The sequence below is a fragment of the Oenanthe melanoleuca genome, chromosome 5 (genome assembly GCF_029582105.1).
Source record: "Oenanthe melanoleuca isolate GR-GAL-2019-014 chromosome 5, OMel1.0, whole genome shotgun sequence".
Taxonomy (NCBI): Eukaryota; Metazoa; Chordata; class Aves; order Passeriformes; family Muscicapidae; genus Oenanthe; species Oenanthe melanoleuca.
This window is the reverse complement of record NC_079339.1, coordinates 4434776-4449018: the sequence shown is the minus strand read 5'-3', so window position 1 is coordinate 4449018 and position 14243 is coordinate 4434776. Positions and strand designations below refer to the sequence as shown.

The window sequence follows — 14243 nt, the reverse complement described above, 5'->3', positions numbered from 1 at the left end:
AATGATTAAATATTTGAAGAACTAGTATGACATAATGATTTAATTTGATAGTGGGATGTCTACAGCCCTGGAAGCAGGATTAGGAAGAGATTTCCAAAATAATTTTATATACACATATATAATTGTTATAAGATATATATACATACATATATATGTCTCACATATGCTTCCATTAATAGAGATCAGAACCCTTTTCTAGGGACAGTTGGCAAATATATTCTGCTGCAATCATTTTTGAATGGTACAACAGTTTAATACAAATAAACTATTGACATGGAATTTTAACATACTTTTTTTAAAATTTTTGCTTATATATATATGTATTCTATACACCATGTTTACACTGATGATGTTTTCACCTCTACAGAAGTTGCATAGCCCTCCATGGACTAAACCTGAAGATAAAAAATCACCTGAGAAAAATGAGAATATATACGAAGAATCAGTTAGCACACAAGAAAAAAACCTCTAAAAGCTACTAATCTACATTGGAAAATGCCAGTTGCTTCCATCTGCATGTTCTGGTAGCACAAAGGCATGAAATGTCCCAGGTTTCTAAAGCATGCATTTTTCACTATTTTATGAATGTCTGTAAAATAGTCTAGAACAGACCAATTAGTACCTTACAGCAATAATCCAAAATGGATGTTAGAAGAAATGCTTTGTAATGCAGTCCAGTTTTTGAACTCTTGTTCTACCTTATCAGTAATTGTATACTGTATATTACCTTCTTTGTAAGCAGTCATTCTCAAGTATTTTCTCAGTCTGTTTTATTTCATGTAATTTTGAGGCAGATTAGATTCTAAGATTAAGGGGCAGTCAGTGTGTCTGCGGGGGGAAATATCTGTGTAATCACATTTGAAGTACAATCCTTAAGTGCAACTGTAAAGGGATCTGTGCATGGGGGTCTATGTATACTTATATTTCAGTAATTCTATTTCAAATCTACTTATTTACACAATAAAATACTTTTATTTTGTTCTTTTTTTTCCTCACTGCTATTTTAAGTAGCCCATTTCTGAACACTGAAAAGCTGACAGAATTTGAGTTTAAGGAATAGAGATAGACAGAATCATTACTCTGGTGATTCAAGCAAAAAAATTCACCGGTGCTACTGACTTACAATTTCATAGTTTGGATGGCAGACTTGGGAAGGCAGTTTCATCCCCTATATTTGTGCTGATCTCAACAGGACAAAATTTACTTTAAAGGGTAAAGCCCTATTTTGTCCACCACAGCTGGCCTTTGATCACTTAATCAGAAAGAAGCATATTGATTGGAGTATGCTCTGTGATTCATGGATTCTTTCAGTTTCTCCTTAGCCACATAGTCTATGACAAGAAAGCAGAAAGAAAGGGAGGAGAAGGAAGAGACAATGTTTTGTTTGCATGTATGTCATTATTGTCTAATTTAAGAATTCATATGCCATATCTTGTTGAGATGCAAATCTTTCAGGAAGAGTAGGAACAGTAAATTGCCTGATGCAATGCTATGCAAGAAGTGTTTTAAGCAGTTGTAACTTGTAAACTTCCACCTTTGTCTTGATGCACACAGCAGCACATTTTTTGCTAGATTTAAAGTAGTTATACTAATTTACTTTTTCTTGCTTTGTATCAGTTTAAAAGAAAATAGACAAATCTTTCATTTGCCTTAGTGGTGCTCTGTCTTCAGTTTTAGCATTTAAGATTTTACCTCTCCTTCAAAAGTCTCCTTCAATATCTGCCTTTTCCTTGCTGGTGTGAATAATCTTTTACCCTGATATTTGGTATATGCTTCTCTACTCAAAGGCAGACAGTTGCAGAATGGTAAATTTTTCTGCCTTGACAAAATACAATTTTATAAAGAAAAAGCCTAATGAGCTGAACAAATGATGACAAAGAACAGCTTAAGACTATCCATGTTAAGGGTCAAAAGAAGTGTAATTGTGGCCACAAAATAAATCAGAAAAGAGATTTGGCTTTTGCATCTGATCCTAAATCTTGCCAAAGACAGTCTGCTGTCCTTCACAATTTTTTGTGAGCAAGAGACTTGTGATCTTGTCATATCTACAGCTGGCATTAATTTCTAGTGATGCCAAAAGCAACATTTCTTTGCATATGACACACCTTAACTGAAAACGTCACTGCAACTGTTTCAGTCACCTGTCAAGAAAGGATCTCCACTGCACAGTGGTTGAAGCCCTCCAGCAGGACAAAAGCCTGTGAGCACAATGCTTCCTGTAGTTTTAGAAAGAAGCCTTTGTCAATATGACCCCATTCATCTGGCAGCCTGTAGTGGATACCAACCACAAGGTTCCTTTGCTGCCTTGGTCACTGATTCTTACCTAGAAGCTTTTGTCTTGCTCATGGCTGTTCTTCAAAGACAGATCCTCACTGCACTTGATATAAGAGGGCAATCCCTCCACCTCTCCTTCCTCCCTTCTGAACTGTAGCTATCTGTATCTATCTGTAGCTATCAGTAGTGGTGCACCAGTCATGGGATTCATCCCACCAAGTCCCAGTAAGTTCCAAGTTCCAGTAAGCACAACAAGGTCATAACTTTTTGTAGCACAGAGGCTTCCAGCTCCTCCTGTTTGTTGCCCATGCTGCATGCATTGATGAAAAGGCACCTCAGCTTGCCTGTCAGTCATGTCACCTTCCCAGAGCAAAACCCCTTTTCTCCCTTCAACATAACTTTGTGGAGTTTTCCCTGTCAGCTTTTATTACCTTAGGAGTCCCCAGCTTGTCCTCATAAGACTGCAAGTGCATTCCAGTATGGCTCACTTCAAAGTCATGGGGGTGGGCTATCAGTTTTACTCCCAATACTTGCTTGCCCACCCAGGGCACATCTCTTCCATCAACATTTTCAATCCCTCTCAATCAGCCCTGCTAACTCAATGGCTAGAATCTTATTCTCTTTTAAAACAGGTGAAGCACATCTGTCTCCATCAGGTCTGATGCAATATAAATCACTCCATGGTTAAAAAAAAGCAAATTCTACCAATGCCACCAGTCTCTATGCCACACATTGATGCCGATTCTCCTGTTCCTTTTTGCATTCTTCCTTGCTAGTAAAGGACTTGAGGAAAACACCACCTGTGCTCCTGTTCCTTCAACCAGTTACCCCACAGCTCTGAAGTTCTTGTGATTGTGCTAGGACTTCTCTTGTCAGCCTTGTCACTGCCAACCTGGACAAGAAACAGTGGGCAATAAAGAGAAGGCTGAATCATTCCAGGGAGTTTCCTGGTAATACCCCTTATCTGTGGGAACTTCAATACAGAGAGCTTTCAGGGCCTTGTGCATACAGGCTCAGAGATAGAGATGGACACAATGCTTGACCTAAGACCTTGGAGAAGGCTTGGAGAATTAGAACACTGAAAGTAAAGTACACATCAAACAAGAATATAAGTTTGTAGTTTAAGTAGAAATATGTTTTAAGCAGAGGTATGCATAATGTAAGCAATACAATATGTTAAGTGAGTAAAAGATTTTAAAGTTTAGCAATAAAACCTTTTTCTAAAGTTAGTTAGAAGCTAAAGATGTATCAATGTAGGTTTGCGAACTATTGTATGATTGGTTAAAAATGATGCATTGTGGCAAAGCCAGAAAAAGCAAAGCAATTAATGATTGGTATAAAAAGATGTTACCAAGTTTCATTGAAGTATGTGATTGGCTAAAAAACTAACATAAGGCATTGTGACTAAGAATTAGATGTATTCTGATATTATGGCATTAAATGTAATATCTTTAATGTCTCACACTTCTATGAGACTGATGCCATGAGGCAATAAACCATCTTTTAAAAGTCTCCCAGTTGCCCTGTCTCTCGTGATTTTGATCTTCCAATACTTACCCACACCCAAGGGAGGCAGCAGACTTCCCTCTGGGATGTCATATGCAGCCCCCAGTTCCCCTTAGAAGAGAGTAGCCAAACACTCCCTCCCTCTCTCCCTCCCTCCCTTCCTTCCTTCCTTCCTTCCTTCCTTCCTTCCTTCCTTCCTTCCTTCCTTCCTTCCTTCCTTCCCTCCCTCCCTCCCTCCCTCCCTCCCTCCCTCCCTCCCTTTCTTTCCACTTGAAGTTCTGATTCATCTGGCTGACTGGCCTGTTCCAGATGAACCCCCCAACAGACCTTCTTCTCCAATATCATGGGCCTGACCCTCATGTTCAGAGCCTCATACATGCTGCCTAAGTGTACTTGGGAAAGTAAAAGAGGCTGGGAGGGGATTCTCCTACTTCCATCAGCAGAGACATTTTTCCATTTCCCTTATGTTTTAGCTCCCCTCCTGCCTGAAGCAGGAGGATCAGGGCTCCCACAACTCTTGCTGAGTTTCTATCTACTGCATTTCTCTCAGGGGGAAAGAGTGTGACCCCACCAGTTTACTTCACTTTCTCAGTCCTTGATACTCCACAGCCTGATTAAATAGGGATTTTTCTCACAAAGACACCTTAAACACACATATAGAATAAATAATTCTCAAAATACATAAAATAGAAGACAAACAAATAAAACAGGTATTTCTAGATATTACTAATTGCTTTGGGATTTTTCCAGAAATTCATAAATTTCTGGGATTTCCCTTTAAGAAATCAGATTTTAAATTTTCATCCAATAAACAATAGCACTAATAGTTCACATGGTTCTATAATACCTTTTAATATGAAGGTTTGACTTTAAAGAATGAAAGCAAACTATCTGTCCTAGGTAACCTAGGCAGCCCAAAAAAATCGTGTATTTCATATCTTCTCTATGTCAATCCGTGCAGTCTGCTCACTGTATCTGTAAGACCCTGCAGCCGGGAAGTAAAAACAATATGTTTTACCCTGAGTCCACAGAAGGAAGCCGAGGGTGGTGACAAATCCTTAAAAACAGGGTACAGAGACGCACCCAGCTCTCTTTTGTTCTCTCCAGGCTCCCAAGGGGGTTGCCTCAGGCAGCTCCCCGTATTGCAACCCGAGAAGCTGCACTTCTCAATCCAAAACTGCTTCAGAGTGGATTTTGCAGCACTTTCAATGTTTGTTTTCTTTGTTTTCTGCCGCCTGTCGTCTCCTGTGAGGCAGTGTGAAGGAGGAGGGGGATTCTTTGTTCTCAGTGCACTCTGGAGAATTTCAGAATACCTTTCTGTCCTGCTGCCTGCCGCTTTGCCAAGGAGGGATCGGACCTGCGATTTTCCAAGGAGGAGTCGGACCCACTTTTCATGGGTTTTCCAGGCACTGCCTGCAGTTCCAGCCATGTCACACTGAGGAGGTGCTGGACCCTACAACTGCCAGGAAGTTTCTTCTAGCATTTTTGGCAGTATCAGAGACTTTTGGACTAAAAATGTTTTTTCCAGGTTAAGTTTTGTCCCTGTTTCCTTGGTTGCTGTCTGGGGGGAGGGAGTGTTCTGGGACCACAGGGGCTCAATTTGTTGTGTTGTGGAGGCTGTGTTGTTTTCTATTGTTTTCTGTCAGATGCGTGGTCCAGAGAAGGCGGCTCCTTCACTGTCTTTTCTCCACGTGGGCTGCTATGGCATAGGGTAGGTAACCAATTTTGGTCTCTGCCCTGTAAATTGTCATAAACTAAAACACTGTCTTGTACCATATTGATATATTCACGTCATAAAAAGTAGTGTATTATATCATTTGTCCTGAAATCCTTACAGAAGTGAGACAGCTTTTCCAAAGCCACAAGGTCAGACACAGAACTTAATGTATCTTAAGTTCAATGCTCCAAGAAACAGTGAGAGCCTCCTCCCATTCATATTAATAGAGATTCTTGTTTAAGTAGAAAAAGTCAGTCCTTCTGACCACTTTGTAACACTTGCATGTGGACTGGCTTGCCACTATAAGTTTTGGCAAAGTAATATCTGACTGCGGATGAGATTTCACTCCAGAATTTTTAATCTACATGCACACTTATATATATATCTGGGCAGCTTTATGTGTATATAAGCTTATAAAGACACATGGATACAAATGGATTGGATGAGAGATTAATTCAAAATAGTCTAGAAGTCTATTAAGAAAAAAAAAAAAAAATAGAAGTTCAAAGTTTGAAACAATCCCCAGGAGCAAGAAGGCAGGCAAGGTGTTCTGGTTTGAAGGACAGGTGTCTGCCAATAAAGGCAGAAGTTTTCCTTTGAAACAGAGACCTGAATTCCACTCCCCCCAAATATTATAAACGTTTGAATCAAGGACTCTGAGGCAGAGATAAAGGGGTAGGAATAACAGCTCTTTTACTAATATATCTAACTGTACAAGCAGAAACAACAGCAGTTGTTAAAATTACTAACAAAACAGAACGGATAACTCGGTTCCAGTCCTTTCTTTAGCTGTGAGCACACTCTCTCTCGGCAGGAGCGGAGGCGGGAGGGGGCGGCTGCGGCCACGCCGGTCTCAGGGGGAGCGGGCTGGAGCGGGCAGCTCCTCCCTCACCGTTTGTGTCCGGGTGATTCGCTGTGTCCGCAGAGGCAGGAGGCTGAAGCAGGGCAGATGCAGGGCAGGTGATCGCAGAGGGTCTGGCTCTCCTGCCTTCGGCCGCGTGGCTCCAAGACTGGGGGATCCTCCTCCGAGCTCACCGGAAACACGAGTCCCCTCTGGAAGCACGAGAGCCCCTCTCCAAGCCAATCCCACCTACCCCTTTTGTCCAGAGTCATCAAAGATCCGGGGTGTAACCAGCCAGCTCCAGTGGCATGATAATGGGAAAAATTCTTTAAATTGACACAGTAATAGGAAAACACTCAACCCCCAACACAAGGAAGACAAGAGACCAACATGGCTGAGTCATTTCACCTGCTGGTGAAACTAAAGAGAAAGAAGAAAATTCTCAGAGAGTAGAAGCTATGACAGGTAACCTGGGAAGAGAATAGAGACAAAGTATGGTTGTGTACTTAAAGGGTTAAAAGCACTGTGCCTAGGCATACTTGGGTAAGAATAAGATACATTGCAACCAATATAGGAGCTGGCAAATATTAGCCACAAGCTAAAGACACAGGACGAAACTTGGCAAGAAATAGGGAACAGAACTCGGAAAATGAAGGACAGAACTCGCTAAACCAGTAAGAAAATCGCTGAAACAGCTAACAAGAGACTGCACATGCCTAGAGGAGAAAGGTGAAAAGTGCATGGTGAGGAAGACGTCCAGCCTTCATCAGGAGACCACCAAGGGGAACGCAGAGCCTTTCCCAGTGCCACCACCAGGGTGCACTGCAGCTGTGCTTCATGTATGCTAATGAGAGTCGTGAGTTTTGAGATATAGTTTGCATAACCACGCCTTTTCTAAGGAAAGCAATGAATGTTCATAAAGTATCTCCTTCTATTGTAATCTGCTGTGTACCAGCATGCGCTGTTAGGGGAGACAACCCTAACACACCCAGCATGCGGAATAAAGCAAATCCCCGCTCCTTGGACTTTGTCTTGGAAGTGTCTTTTGGCCTGGTTTGGGACAATTCAGCAGGAAAGGGGTGAAGAAGGCCAAGGCAAAGCTGGAACTGAACCTGGCAAGGTGCACAAAGAATAACAGGAAGGCCTTCTGCAGAAATGCTAATCAGAAGAGGAAGACATAAGAAGGTGTACTGATAAACTGATAAAGTGCTAGAAAACAGGTAAAAATGGGTGACAAGAAGGCTGAGATATTCAACAACGTTTACCTCAGCCTTCAATGGCAGCCTCTGTTCCCACAACTCTCAAGTGGATGAATAGCAGGATGGGGACAGGGGAAGCAAATTTCCTCCCACTGTAAGAGAAGATCAAGTTCCTTAGACCACCTGAGGAACATGAATGTGCATAAGTCTGTGGGACCCATTGAGATGCCCCCCAGAACTCTGAGAGAATTGGCTGATGTCGCTGCCATGCCACTCTCCATAACAGTTGAAAAGTCATGGTGGTCACATGTAATCACAGGTGGCTGGAAAACGGGAAACACAATACTTGTCTTCAAAAAGCGTAGAAAGGAGGATCCTAGGAAGTACCAACCTCTTGGCCTCACCTCTGTGCTGAGAAGATCATAAAACAGATCTTTTTAGAAGTTGTGCTAAGGCAAGGAGGTGATTTGGGACATGCAGCACAACTTCACCAAGTACCAGTCCTGTCTGACCAACCCAGTACCCTTCTGTGATGGGGTGACTATATCAGTACCCAAAAGAAGGCATACAGATGTCATTTTTCTGGACTTTTGTAAAACTTGTCACACTGTCCTCCACAATATTTTGTTCTAAATTGGAAAGAAATTTAATTGATTAATGGATTGTTAGATAGATAAGAAAAATATGGGACAGTCTGATCCAGAAGGCAGCAATCAACAATTGATTTCAGTGACAAATGGGGGCCATATTGGGACCAGCATTATTTAATATCTTCATTGATAACACAGATGAAGGGATCAAATACACCCTCTGTGGGTTTGGGAGATGTCACAGAACTGAGGGTGAAGTGACACATTTGAAGGATGGGGTGCCTTCCAGAGGGACCTGAATAAACTTGAGAAGTGAGCCAATGGGAATCTCATGAGGTTTAACAAGGCCAAGTGCTGGTCACAGGTGCTGCACCTGTGTTAGTGCACCCCCAGTATCAAGGGTTGGGGGATAAACAGACTGAGAGTAGCCCTGCCCAGAAGGATATGAGGGTGGATGAAAGGCTGGACATGAGATAGCCATGTGCACTCACAGCCCAGAAGGCCAACTGTTTCCCAGTCTGCATCCAAAGTAGCATGGTATACTGGTTTGAATGACAGGTGTCTGCCAATAAAAGCAGAAGCTTCTCTTTGAAATGGAGAATGTAAATCCCCTCCCGCCAAATTATTATAGTTTTGAAATCAAGGGGCTCTCAGTCAAAGATATGGGAATTAGGAATAACAGTTCTTTACTAGGAAAATTAAAATAGAAATACAGCATTACAAAGAACAAAACACTGACAGAGTCAGAATACAACCTGACACCCCATCAGTCAGGGTGTTGGTAGCAGTCCCATTAAATGGTGACTACAGTCCTCCTGCAGTGGCAGATGTGGTTCAGCTGAAGGAGTGGACCTGTAGAAGGATACAGTTTTCCTCAGAAGGTACAGAGATGATGTGGAAAGGTCGGCTTTCCTCTGGAATCCAATGGAAAGAAGGTATCTTGCTGTCCAAAATCTCAGTTTTTATCTAGGTAGGAAAGGCTTGGCTCCTCCCCCTGGCCGGATCATCTCTAATGGGAGGATGTAATTTTATGAGTCATGCAGTGGGACTTAATGCCCCAGCAGCAGATGATATCTTCCTGGAGGGAGGATGGGTTGTGGAAAAGATAAAGATGATTCCCCCACCTAGTTTTGAAGATGGTCCATTAGCAGATAATATGTGCCACAGAGATAAGGATCACTGCCCCACCCGGCTTCAACAGATGGTGTAGAATACATATTTCTGGCCACATCCTATATTGCAACCCAAGACATTATATTGTGTAGAATCATTTAGAAGAATTGCCATGAAAGGAAAAAATGCCAGCCAAGGGGTTTATGTCCAGAATCACAAATGGGACGGGACTGCAGTGCAAAGTGCCTTGAGCTATTTTATTTTCCAAGCATCAGTCTCACTACGTGGTTGGGACAATGGGAAGATTGCAGATTACGTCCTCGGCAGCAGCTACAGGACATGAAGTTGCAACACACTTTGAAAGATTTTTGAGCAATCACAAAAAGCAAAAGCATGTTGATAGTAGTTTTATCCAACCACTCAATTTTTAGGGGATTTTTGCGTCTCTCAGTGTGAATTTGTTAGTCTGAATTCCCCCTGGATTTTTCCTGATGCTTTTCCCAGCAATCCTTAAGATTTTCATAGATTTTAGGTGATTTTTGTGCAGATTCCAGGAGTTTTTGGGCCATGTTTTGTGCCATTTTAGGGTGGTTTGGGTTATTTTATGTCGCATTTCCTCCAAATATTAGTCCCACCCATTTTTCCCATCTTTTTCCTCAGAAATTCCTGGAATCTCAGTGGATTTTGGGGCCATGTGTGATGTTTTTAGTGCGGAAGTTAGGAGATTTTCTTTCCATTTTTTTGTGCATGTTCTGGGGGATTTTTGTGTTTCTTAGTGTGAATTCATTAGGCTGAATTTTCCCTGGATTTTTCCTGATGCTTTTCCCAGCTATCCTTGTGATTTTGCTGGAATTTAGGCTTTTTTGTACAGATTTCAGGTGTTTTTGGGCCTTTTTTTTTTTATTTCAGGGGGTTTTTTTACATTTTAAGTCGCATTTCCTCCAGATATTCTTTCCACTCATTTTTCCAATCTTGTCCAGAGAAATTCCTGGAATCTCTCTGATTTTTGGGGCAAATAGTAGGAGTTTTTCTGGCAAGTTTTCATGCAAATTCTGGGATATTTTTGTGTTTCTTAGTGCAAATTTTTAGGCATTTTCATGGGTTGCTATGGCTTAATTCATCCTGGATTTTCCCAGATACTTTTCCCAATAAGGCTGGGAATTTTTTACCAATTTGGGGAGTTTCAGTGTCTCTTCTAGGACTATTTCTGGCCATTTTCATATTGATTTTTAGGGGATTTTTGTGCCTCGGAGTGCAAAATTTTTAGTCTGAATTTTCCCTGGAATTTTCCTGATGGTTTTCCCAGCAATCCTTAGGCTTTTCCTAGATTTTAGGTGGTTTTGTGCAGATTCCAGGAGTTTTTGGGCCATTTTTTGCGCCATTTGAGGTGGCTTTGGGCCATTTTAATTGGCATTCCTCTTGAAATTTGCCCACTCGTTTTTCCAGTTTTTTCCTTGGAAATCCCTGGACATTCACTGAGATTTGGGGCTGATATTAGGAGTTTTTCTGGTCATTTTTTGTGCAATTTCTTGGAGATTTTTGTGTTTCTCAGTGCGAATTTTAATGGACTTTTCCTGGGTGGCTAAGGTTGAACTTATCCTTGATTTTTCCAGCTGTTTTTCCCAATAATGCTTGGAATTTTGACTGCTTTGGGATGTTTCAGTGTTCATTTTAGGACAATTTCTGGCCATTTTCATATTGATTTTTAGGGGATTTTTGCGTCCCTCAGTGTGAATTTGTTAGTCTGAATTTCACCTGGATTTTTCCTGATGCTTTTCCCAGCAATCCTTAAGATTTTCATAGATTTTAGGTGATTTTTGTGCAGATTCCAGGAGTTTTTGGGCCATGTTTTGTGCCATTTTAGGGTGGTTTGGGTTATTTTATGTCGCATTTCCTCCAAATATTTGGCCCACCCATTTTTCCAGTCTTTTCCTCAGAAATTCCTGGAATCTCAGTGGATTTTGGGGCCATGTTTGGTGTTTTTAGTGCAGATGTTAGGAATATTTCTGTCCATTTTCTATTCATGTTCTGGAGGATTTTGTGTTTCTTAGTGTGAATTCATTAGGCTGAATTTTCCCTGGATTTTTCCTGATGTTTTTCCCAGCAATCCTTAGGCTTCTCATAGATTTTAGGTGGTTTTGTGCAGATTCCAGGAGTTTTTGGGCCCTTTTTTGCGCCATTTGAGGTGGCTTTGGGCCATTTTAATTGGCCTTCCTCTGGAAATTTGCCCACTCATTTTTCCAATTTCTTCCTTGGAAATCCCTGGACATTCACTGGGTTTTGGGGCAGATATTAGGAGTTTTTTGGGCCATTTTTGGTGCAATTTCTTGTGGATTTTTGTATTTCTCACTGCGAATTTTAATGGATTTTTCCTGTTTGTAAGGCAGAGTTTTCATGCGTTTTTCCAGATGCTTTTCCCAAGAGCGTCTGGAATTTTGGCAGCCTTGGGGTGTTGCAATGCAACTTTTGGGAATTTTCAGGTCATTTTCTGTTTGAATCTTAGGGGATTTTTCGATCCTTAGCACCAATTTTCTGGGACTTTTCAGTTTTGTGAGGCTCAATTTTTCTGGGATTTTTCCTGATGTATTTCCTAGCAGTCCTTGGAATTTTGGCAGAGTTTAGGTGTTTTAGTATGGATTTTAGGAGTTTTTGGGCCATTGTTCGTGTGATTTTCAGGCTTTTTGGGCCCTTTTAAGTCGCATTTCCTCCAGATATTTTGCCCACTCACTTCCCCAGTTTTTTCCTCAGAAAATCCTGGAATCTCACTGGATTTTGTGGCCATGTTTGGTGTTTTTAGTGCAGATGTTAGAAGTTTTTCTGGCCATTTTTTGTGCAATTTCTTGGAGATTTTTGTGTTTCTTAGTGTGAATTCATTAGGCTGAATTTTCCCTGGATTTTTCCTGATGCATTTCCCAGCTATCTTTGGGATTTTGCCAGAATTTAAGATTTTTTGTACAGATTCCATGGGATATTGGCCCTTTTTTTTTTTTTTTCTTTTTTCATTTTTGGGGGTTTTGGGACATTTTAAGTTGCATTTCCTCCAGATAGATCGCCCAAACTTTTTCTCGTCTTTTGCTGAGAAACTTCTGGAATTTCTCTGATTATTGGGGCAAAGAGTAGGAGTTTTATTGTCCATTTTCTGTGCAATTTCTGGGGGAATTTTGTGTTTCTTAGTGCAAATTTTTAGGCATTTTCATGGGTTGCTATGGCTTAATTCATCCTGGATTTTCCCAGATACTTTTCCCAATAAGGCTGGGAATTTTTTACCAATTTGGGGAGTTTCAGTGTCTCTTCTAGGACTATTTCTGGCCATTTTCATATTGATTTTTAGGGGATTTTTGTGCCTCGGAGTGCAAAATTTTTAGTCTGAATTTTCCCTGGAATTTTCCTGATGGTTTTCCCAGCAATCCTTAGGCTTTTCCTAGATTTTAGGTGGTTTTGTGCAGATTCCAGGAGTTTTTGGGCCCTTTCTTGTGTCACTTGAGGTGGCTTTGGGCCATTTTAATTGCCGTTCCTCTGGAAATTTGCCCACTCGTTTTTCCAATTTCTTCCTTGGAAATCCCTGGACATTCACTCTGTTTTCAGGCAGCATGCACAGCACACAGTAGTTCTCACTTTGCACTACACTTAGAAATGAGTTCTCTGCATCACAGATATGAACCACAAAATTCTGCAGGATGAATAAGTATGTAGTAGCAAAGCAAGCTGACACAGATCCGGCTCTAGTCACTGACAAGCGCTATGCTGTGAAAAGCACTCCTGTGCTCTGCAAATTCCTGTTTGCGCTATGTATCCTGCGGCGATATTTCTCTAACCGAGGTGAAGTGTTGTCTCCTTCTCACACTGAGCACGCTGCTGGTAGGTGTTGCTACTGCCAAAACATGCCAGGCGTGTGCCTTTTTCTGTGAAACTCTCTGTACCATACGAAAATGCCCTGCTCCTTGTAAGTGTACCGTGCACTCTTTCAATTCTGCATAGGGAAGAGCACTGCAGTGTACCTAACGCTAAGCAGAAAGAATGCACAGCACACAGTAGTTCTCACTTTGCACTACACTTAGAAATGAATTCTCTGCATCACGGATATGTACCACAGAAGACTGCTTGACAAATATGTATGTAGTGGCCAAGCAAGCTGACGCTGATCCTGCTTCGTGGCTCTAGTCACTGACAACCGCTCTGCTGAGAAGAGCACTCCATTGCTCTGCCAATTCCTGGTTCGCATTATGTATCCGGCTGAGATTTTTCTCTAAGCGAGGTGAAGTGTCGTCTCCTGCTCACACAGAACACTCTGCTGGTAGGTTTGCTACATATAAAACTCGCCTGGCATGTGCACTTTTCTGTCAAACTCTCTCTACCATATGAGCTTGCCCTGCTCCTTCTAAGAGTAACGTCCTCTCTTTCCACTCTGCATAGGGAAGAGCACTGCAGTGTACCTAACACTAAGGAGAAAACATGCACAGCACACAGTAGTTCTCACTTTGAACTACACTTAGAAATTAGTTCTCTGCATCACAGATATGTACCACAGAAGACTGGTTGACGAATACATATAAAGTAGCAAAGCAAGCTGAAGCTGATCCTGTTTCATGCCTCTAGTCACTGACAACCACTATTCAGCGCGGTGCACTCCGCTGCTCTGCAAATGCTGGTTCGCGCTATGTATCCTGCGGCGATTTCTCTCTAAGCGAGGTAAAGTGTCGTCTCCTACTCACACAGAGCACTCTGCTGGTAGGTTTTGCTACTTACAAAACTGGCCTGGCGTGTGCACTTTTCTGTCAAACTCTCTGTGCCATACGAGAATGCCCTGCTCCTTGTAAGCGTACAATGCACTCTTTGAACTCTCCATAGTGAAGAGCACTGCAGTGTACCTAACGCTAAGGAGAAAGCATGCACAGCACACAGTAGTTCTCACTTTGCACTACACTTAGAAATGAGTTCTCTGCATCATGGATTAGCACCACAAAAGGCTGTTTCACAAATAGGTATATAGTAGTGTTGCCCGA

General features: G+C 41.7%; 1 protein-coding gene across 2 annotated transcripts in view; it reads left to right on the top strand.

Moving 5' to 3' along the window:
- LUZP2 (leucine zipper protein 2) overlaps window positions 1-3786 on the top strand; it is a 212107-nt gene extending 208321 nt beyond the window's left edge. For both annotated transcript variants that reach the window (XM_056491993.1, XM_056491992.1), the window contains one exon: window positions 368-3786. In XM_056491993.1, coding sequence (XP_056347968.1) covers window positions 368-472 — 105 coding nt within the window. In that variant the 3' untranslated portion in view covers window positions 473-3786. The remainder of the gene's footprint in view (window positions 1-367) is intronic.
- Window positions 3787-14243: the final 10457 nt, after the last annotated feature.